This window comes from Sinocyclocheilus rhinocerous, unplaced genomic scaffold, assembly GCF_001515625.1.
Source record: "Sinocyclocheilus rhinocerous isolate Xijiao unplaced genomic scaffold, SAMN03320098_v1.1 scaffold807, whole genome shotgun sequence".
Lineage (NCBI taxonomy): Eukaryota > Metazoa > Chordata > Actinopteri > Cypriniformes > Cyprinidae > Sinocyclocheilus > Sinocyclocheilus rhinocerous.
The window spans coordinates 925,655-934,993 of NW_015650326.1; the positions used below are offsets into that span (position 1 = coordinate 925,655).

The following is a 9,339-nucleotide window of genomic DNA, read 5'->3' on the forward strand; positions in this document are numbered from 1 at the left end:
CCCCCGAGTTACGTCTTCTGCCATTTTGGAGAGTACCCAAGAGCGTAATCGACGTAATCAGCGTTGTGTACGTTCGGGGGAGAAAACGCGCACATGAACGTAATCTGCGTTGTTTACGCTTAGGGGAAAGCGTGCGTATGCGTTGTGATACTCTCCAAAATGGCGGAAGACGTAACTTTAAAAAGTAATGCGTTACTTTACTAGTTACTTGGAAAAAAGTAATCTGATTACGTAACTCGCGTTACTTGTAATGCGTTACCCCCAACACTGGTCCTTACTACGTTTCTGGACTTGGGAACATTTCAGTTGCGTTGCTGTCTATGCACAGTCTGAGAGCTCTCACATTTCATCAAAAGTATCTTAATTTGTGTTCCGAAGATGAACGAAGGTGTTACCTTTGGATCAACATGAGGGTGAGTAATTAATGACAGAATTTTCATTTTGGGGTGAACTATCCCTTTAATGAAATGTGACTGTTGATGCGTGTTGTCTGTATTTGATGTATTTAGTCAACAGAGGGCGTTGTGACTTTATATTCGTCACGCTCTGTATCTCAGCTCAGCCTAGAGATTGTGAAGTCTGTCATCAGCTTTGAGGCTCTGCTGACATTTTTCAACTAAAGCCTATGTTTGTTGAGCCCAGGTGGATCTAGGATAACTGGCATTTATTGTACGCTAAATCACTTTGTCTGGAAAGCATCCACTTAATTTAATAATAATAGTTTTGACACTAGATTGATCTAATGTCTTGGCTCATTTATAGTAGATAGTAAGTCTTTCCAGACGCATTGGTCGAAGTAAATATGTACTAAATGTCATTTTTTCCTTTGTATTTTCATTTTGATTAGTTTTTTTTTTCCTTACGATGAAACAGTAAAATATAATACTTGATTTCACTCCAGAATGACCAGTCAACTCAAGATCTTCACATAGAAGGAGCAGAGAACCTGTCTGTGCTGAGTGGAAAGGTAAAGATATTCTCAGCCGCCTTATGAAACCTGGCCATATAATGTCAATATGCAAAAAAAAAATATTTTTCTTTTCTTATGTTTTCCTTATGAGAAATATAATGATTTTTTTTTTTTTTTTTAAGTTTTTGACTTTGTGGTGAAATGTGACCTGGACATGTTTTTTGAGATTCGCCTTTTGAATTGTATTTAAATGAACTAGGCATAATTTGCTAGTTAGGAGCACTGTGAGAGAATGTCATTTTTACTCTTTTGTGTTTTAAAGTTTTTGAAAGGTAAATGCTTAAAGTTGACTCGTCTGTTTCTGTGGAATACACAGTTTTACAGGTCAAATGTTCACATGCAAGACATGCAAAAGACACACACACTGATACAAACAAATACACACACACACACACACACAGAGACACATCATAGCATTCTATTCCCATTCATATAATTTCTGTAGACATATCCGTGAACTATTTTTATTTGACTTAAACACTATAATCTAGAGACAATAACGAAGCAAAACAAGTAAAAAGAGTTATTGTAAAAAAAAGTCATTGTGATGACTAATTTAAATATGCATCTATTTTCTTTTTCTGTATTCTTTCACAAATATTATCGTGCCATTTTACAAATTTCCCTTCATTAAAACCATTTTATAATAATTATACTATTATGTATGTAATTGCATTAATTTTATTTAACGGTTCCTATATTTTTTCTAAATTCTTTAATTGTATTATTAACTCTAATTATAATGGATTTTAAGTTCAGTTCCTCTCTTCAGTTCCTGGTTAAGTGCAGTGATTCTGAATATGTGTGTCTTGTGATAGACATGACTGCATCATGCCATTTTACAAATTTCCCTTCATTAAAACCATTTTATAATAATTATACTATTATGTCTATATAATTGCATTAATTTTATTTAACGGTTCCTATATTTTTTCTAAATTCTTTAATTGTATTATTAACTCTAATTATAATGGATTTTAAGTTCAGTTCCTCTCTTCAGTTCCTGGTTAAGTGCAGTGATTCTGAATATGTGTGTCTTGTGATAGACATGACTGAGAGGTTAGAGTTTGTCAAAGGTTTATGATGTCTAATTCTTCAGTAAGAGGATTGATCTGCTCCGTTGCTCAGGTAATTGGATTTCCCCAGCAGAGCTCAGGATTGTGATACAGTGAAACACACACAGTTCTTTAGTAAAAGATCTTTTGTCTTGTTATTTCCCCCTGAATATGAATTCTCTCTGTTTTTAACTGGGAAATAAAGCAGTTTTTTTCTGTTTGTTTGGTGGTCTACGCACAATAATAAATAGATTTTATACAAATTTTCTTTGTTTTTTGTTAGAAAAAAAAATGCATCCAGTCTAGCTCATGGGTAAATCTAATGAAAACAGGACATGCTTTACCCCAAAAGAAATTATATTAAAAATATTTAAGCACAAATTCTCATTAGTACAATACATCCAGATGGTTTACTTCCAAGTCATTTTTGTAATTCCTATCATTGCCAGTGCTGGATCTCATTACTGTAATTCACTTTTGCCCTTTTCCCACCATTATACTGACCTAGTCTGAGTACTGTGCTAATTTTGCGTTGTTGTTTGACTATGCGAGTTATTTTTATGCAAGTATGTTGTGATGTTGATATATCCTGAGCGTTCAGTGTCTCATCTTTTTTGTGTTTCTTTACATGTCCTGAAGAACGTCCTGATTGTGGAGGTACGTCTGCTGTCTGTCTGGATAAACTCACTCCCTCGATCACTTTAATATCCTTTCAGATGCTTTATTCTTCTGCTTACTGCCCCGCTCTCTCAATATGCTTGAACATTACAGAGGTCAGTCAATCATGTACCATTTTGTGCCTCTATTTATTCAAGCAAAAAAGCTGCATTTATTCCACGTCGCTTAGAAGCAGGATGATTGTTTTTAGTCGTGACTGTCATTTTTGCAAACTTTCCGCTTTTAATGATGCCATACGTTCACTACATTTAGCTTTGATTTGTTGTTAAATAATAAGTTAGCTTAATACATTTTATTTTTCTTTGTTTACAGTCTGATCCAGCTACAAAAGTGCAACAGTACAATATTAACATTTCTCTAAAAATAGCGGGGCCTACGTTAAATATATTTGCATGTGTAAAAATTCTATAATATGTGACCCTGGACCACAAAACCAGTCATAAGGGTCAATTTTTCGAAATTGAGATTTATAGATCATCTGAAAGCTGAATGAATAAGCTTTCCATTGATGGAAAAGGATTTGTTAGGATCGGACAATATTTGGCAGAGATACAACTATTTGAAAATCTGGAATCTGAGGGTGCAAAACAATTAGAATATTGAGAAAATCGCCTTTAAAGTTGTGGTCCAGGGTCACATATAATACTTTTATTCAACAACGATGCATTAAATCGATCAAAAGTGACGGTAAAGGCTCTTACAATGTTACAAAGGATTTTTATTCCAAATAAATGCTGTTCTTTGGAACTTTCGATTCATCAAAGAATCCTGGAAAATGTAAATATTAAATATTAAGCAGCACAATTGTTTTCAACAATGATAATATAATAGTAATTGTGAAATATCACTATTTTGTTCTGTATTTTTGAATAAAATAAATGCAGCATTGGTGAACATAAGAGACAAAAGAGATTTTTTTTTATGTTTCAAAAACAAACAAAAAAAAGCTTACTGAGCCCAAACTTTTGTCCTGAATAACTTAACATAACATAACAACATAACATAATGCTTTTTGCAATTATATAAATGAATTAAACTTATTGTTGATGTTTTTTGTATCTTATGGTTGAAAACATAGTACATTACAGTGAACTCCAGCATTCTAGTGTTTATTTCGTGCCTCTGAGATGTGATGATTTCATGCAATGCCAAGATGACTTAGATTCTGTCAGGTGGGCTTCTTATGCTGATAGTGTGTGACAGCCTTCATCTCAGCGTCCTTCTTCCCACAGGCCATCGTGGACACTGGAAAGACCATGAAGACTCTGCTGGATCACGTTGAAGCCTTCAGCCCTAAGATGATCAAAGTAGCTGGGTGAGTCCACAGACTGATAGACTAGTTCAGACCTGAGCTCTGTGTTTGTGGAGTCACCTTCTTTAGCCAGTCAGTACAGTAGGACTGTGTGTGTGTGTGCTGATATGTGGATATTTTTGATAAAGACATGCATTAAATCGATCAAAAGTGACGGTAAAGGCTCTTACAATGTTACAAAGGATTTTTATTCCAAATAAATGCTGTTCTTTTGAACTTTCGATTCATCAAAGAATCCTGGAAAATGTAAATATGAAATATTAAGCAGCACAATTGTTTTCAACAATGATAATATAATAGTAATTGTGAAATATCACTATTTTGTTCTGTATTTTTGAATAAAATAAATGCAGCATTGGTGAACATAAGAGACAAAAGAGATTTTTTTTTATGTTTCAAAAACATTAAAAAAAAGCTTACTGAGCCCAAACTTTTGTCCTGAATAACTTAACATAACATAACAACATAACATAATGCTTTTTGCAATTATATAAATGAATTAAACTTATTGTTGATGTTTTTTGTATCTTATGGTTGAAAACATAGTACATTACAGTGAACTCCAGCATTCTAGTGTTTATTTCGTGCCTCTGAGATGTGATGATTTCATGCAATGCCAAGATGACTTAGATTCTGTCAGGTGGGCTTCTTATGCTGATAGTGTGTGACAGCCTTCATCTCAGCGTCCTTCTTCCCACAGGCCATCGTGGACACTGGAAAGACCATGAAGACTCTGCTGGATCACGTTGAAGCCTTCAGCCCTAAGATGATCAAAGTAGCTGGGTGAGTCCACAGACTGATAGACTAGTTCAGACCTGAGCTCTGTGTTTGTGGAGTCACCTTCTTTAGCCAGTCAGTACAGTAGGACTGTGTGTGTGTGTGCTGATATGTGGATATTTTTGATAAAGACTTGCACATATCGAGTGTTTTCTGGGCCTTGTTTTGTATCTGTCACAGTTTGCTGGTGAAACGGGTGCCCAGTGGTACAGGATATCTGCCCGACTGTAAGTGATGATTACATACTCTACTGCATACTACATCTAAATATCTGTCTTATAAAGCACATTTTAATGCCTTATTCTACATGACCATATTTTAGGTCCCTTAATCCACCTCATACCTAAATTTAACAACTACCTTACTAACTATTAATAAGCAGCAAATTAGCAATTTATTGAGGCAAAAGTTGTAGTTAATAGTGAGAATTGGACTTTTAAATAAAGAGTGACCTAATAGACTTTTAACCCTATAAAGCCTACTGTATAATATTTTATACACAAAGACGTCTAAATTAGGAATATGATCAAACTGCTGGAAAACCTGTACACAATCTACTCTGAGCCTTCTTTGTAAAAATGTCCACCTTAAGGTTGTGGTTCACATGTGGTTTTGCTGTGAAATCTTTACTGATTTTAATAAAGTAAATGTAAGAATAACTTATATAGACATATTTCAAGATTAACACTTACTGTCTGAAGCAACTTAAATGATTATCCATACATCAATTTTTAGAAAATTCATGTTAAAATGTTAAAATCAGGCAATATCTCAGTTGAATTGCATTGCATTGCATGGTTTGCCTCAATAAAAACTACAGAGATTTGAACATAAATATAAGCTTTTAAATATCTTAATGAAAGAGATATTATTGGGAGATACAGAGCAACAACTGATATTTATATGCATTTTATGTAAAGATTTGGCTATACTGTTATAAGATCTCATTGAAATTCATCTTACTTTTTGTCCATATAAATGTCTGCACCAAGTTGCATATTTTTGAATCGAACTCCTTGAATTTCTCCTTGAATATGAGCTCCATATTCTCACTATATGATACTACACGAGCCATAAAAGCCTAGTGTATCAAACATTCAGCAAAAGTTTTTTTTTAGATAGTTTTTTAAACTGTTCCATTAAAATAAAATATTATTATTATACTAATATTTCATGTCAGGCTTTTCAGGGTTAAGAGCTCTGTTGCCTGAGTTTTGTTTCCCACAAAAATATTAGTATGAAAAACACAGATTAACATTTCCATGTCATTCATATGTGATATTTGTTACAGATGTTGGATTTGAGATCCCCAATCGTTTTGTGGTCGGCTATGCCTTGGATTACAACGAATACTTCCGAGATCTCAATGTAAGAGCCACTTTATCAACATTGTTAACTGTTGCACTGACTGAATTTGACATCTTGATAGGTTGATTCAGGCTATAAAAGTGTACTCAAATGTTGTTTTTCACTTCTGTCAAAGAGCATTTTAAAAACTTCATGTGAGAATATCCCCAGACGAAGGACTCGCCCCGTGTGTCTACATATTCCAAAGTCTGGACACGACAACTGGTGTGAGATCAGCGGCTCGAGCGCTCCGAGACATGTGCAGAACTTCTCTTTGAAGCATGAGTTTGTTTGCTAGAACTGCAGTGGCGTATAACTGAGCCGAGCCTGTAATGTCTACCCAAAGCGTGAAATGACAGACAGCATTAGCACTGCGAGAATTAGGGAGGAACAGTCTCTCTGCAGCTGCACAGTTGTCCATTTGTCTCCATTTGGAGGGCCGGTTGCTAGGGGTAAGTGAGCTGTTGTGAAAAATGACACCCACTTCAGAGAATGCCCTGGGCTGTTCAATTCAATTATCCAACAATCTAGTATCTATCTCTCACATGCATAAATCATAAACAGTAGCGCCGTTCTGAAATCTAGTGAGCTGCCTACATAGACAGCATTGTCACACTCACAACATGATGTCTGTAGGCACGATGCAGAAAAAGTCAATCAAACAGTAATATTGTGAAGTATTATTTCAATTAAAAAAAAAAATTTTTTTCTTGTTTTTTTTTATTATTTATGTCATCATGCTGAATTTTCAGCATCATTACTCCAGTCTTCAGTGTCACATGATCCTTCAGAAGTCATTCTAATATGCTGATTTGCTGCTCAAGAAACTTAGTTTTATTATTATCAATGTTGAAAACAGTTGTGCCTAATATTTTTGTGTGAAAAACGTGGTGTATTTTTCAGGATTCTTTGATAAACAGAAAGGTCAGAAGAACAGCTTTTAATTAAAACAGATTTTTTTTGTAGCAATGCAAGTCTTTGCTGCCACTTTTGATCAATTTAATGTGTCCTTGCTGAATAAAAGTATTCATTTCTTTTAACCAAAATGCATAAAATAAAATACATAGCTAGCGTGCAATAAAATGGACAAAAATACATTAAAAATGGGCCCCACATATATTTAAAAAACTTTTGTAGCAATATAAAAGTATTTACTGTTACTTTTGATCAGTCTGATGCTTCCTTGCTGAATACAATTTTTTTATTCAGGAAATCAAAAATCTTACAGACCCCAAACTTTTTAAAAGGTAATGTAATTAAATCATAAAAATGCAAAATACTTTTAAAATAAAAATGATCAAAATAAAACACTTGGTAAAAAGAGTAATATTTTATTAATATATTATATTTGTTTAACTCTATGTGATTTGACCATTAACTGACATTTGATGTGTTAAATAATGTAAATATTACTCGGGGGATCTTCAAGTAAAAAATAAGGGGTTCAGTTAACAAAAAAGTTTGGAAATCTCTGAACTATCATATCAGTACTCAGTTCAGTCTAATTAAAGTTGTAGATTATTTTACAAATTTTTGTATTTTTATGCTTATAGACCCTTTTTCAGTTAGTAAACATTGTGACGTTTTTTATGGGCGGAGTTTAGCTTCATTAACGCTAGCTAGCAAGTTTTGTTTGCTTGTCTTTTAACAATGACTGGAGAAAATGCGATTTTATCTGAATATGTAATGTCACTCACTGTCTGGGACCCCAATTGTTATTTGAAAATGTTAACTTTAAAGGGTTAGTTCACCCACAAATGAAAATTCTGTCATTAATGAAACTGAAGGCATATAAATCTTTAGATGCCTATAACTATGTACTAACAGTGGTAATCAAGCCTGCTTGGAATCTGCTGATATTTCTGTTTAATTTCTGTTTTCATCTAGCTATCTTTGTACATCACTGCACTTGTGATGTGTTTAGGGTCCTATTGAATGGCTTACTGTGATCCTTCTCTCGTTCTCACAGCACATCTGTGTGATCAGTGACAGAGGGAAACAGAAATACAAGATCTGAAGAAGATGCTCTCACTCGTACATGAGTATCTGAAGGCTGACTGGAGGATGGAAGGTGTCCGTGGATCTCACACAATGTGTTATCAAACACAAGATCTCCTGTTCTCCTCGCCTTCGAAATGGACTGGTTTCACTGGTTAGAAATGCAGTACTGGGTTACAACTGACTGAATACCACATGTACCCTATGCATAGAGAAGTAAGCAGAAATAGCACACTAACATACTACTCTCACTGTAATATATATGTTAGTATGCTATTTAGTCATTAAAGGGATAGTTGAACAAATGTTTCATTGGTTTGGAATGACATGAGGGTGAGAAAATGATGACAGAATTTCCATTTTTGGGTGAACTGTCCCTTTAAGACTAAGTGTGTCTCATTTTAACAAGTGGCCTGGCTGTCATTACGATGCAAATATTAATTGTGTACCATTCAATAATGGAAAGCTGTTTACTTACACTGTTAATTATAAATTCTTCACTTTCAATTATTCACCAGCAGAAGCTATAATATGGGAACTACAGCTAAAGAAATTGTTGGCCAACTTTTGTGGAAGTTTACAATTATGTGAATGTTTATACATTTTATAACATTTCCATGTAACAGCATTAAAATTTTATGCATTTGTATTTGTCACTTGCGTCATTTTTGTTTATTCAGTATTGGACAATAGAGATGAAAGCCTGCTTGTTTGGTTATGGCTCATTTGCTGTGGTATTGTTACTTCAGAAGACGACTCAAACATGCCACACACCTGTACACACACACACAATGGGATGAAGTGGAACAGAGTTTGCCTGGGTTTGTGTTATATAACTGCGTCTGTTGCTCATTGTTTCTCTGCCCAGCCTCTTCTGCTCGTCTGACGGCTGCTTGTGTTCAGCGCAGGTGAATTATGTGGTGCGTTTCTGTCAGATATAACGTACAGTTTCAGGTGTACCTGTGGTGAAAGCGCCCTAAAGTCATGCACAACAGGTATGACAGTAATATCAGGTTCATATTTGTCACTATACTCTTTAGAAAACTCTGATGTTGGCTTGACAAAGCATTGTCTGATTTAAAAAAAACAAGTTTAAAAGGCTTTGATGTTGAAAGCTTGTATAGTTATACCTTTCATCATTTGAATGCTTTAACCCTCATAATGCATTCAGGGCCGTTTTGACCCGGAAGAGATGCATAAAG

At 34.5% G+C, this 9,339-nt stretch overlaps 1 protein-coding gene across 1 annotated transcript in view; it reads left to right on the forward strand.

Annotated features, from left to right (window-relative positions):
• The window catches only part of prtfdc1b (phosphoribosyl transferase domain containing 1b), a 9,976-nt gene extending 1,218 nt beyond the window's left edge, over positions 1-8,758 (forward strand). Inside the window, exons 2-7 of the mRNA XM_016516696.1 lie at positions 902-967; positions 2,665-2,682; positions 3,936-4,018; positions 4,973-5,019; positions 6,084-6,160; positions 8,109-8,758. Of these exons, the coding sequence (XP_016372182.1) occupies positions 902-967; positions 2,665-2,682; positions 3,936-4,018; positions 4,973-5,019; positions 6,084-6,160; positions 8,109-8,156 (339 nt within the window). The 3' untranslated portion in view covers positions 8,157-8,758. The remainder of the gene's footprint in view (positions 1-901; positions 968-2,664; positions 2,683-3,935; positions 4,019-4,972; positions 5,020-6,083; positions 6,161-8,108) is intronic.
• Positions 8,759-9,339: the final 581 nt, after the last annotated feature.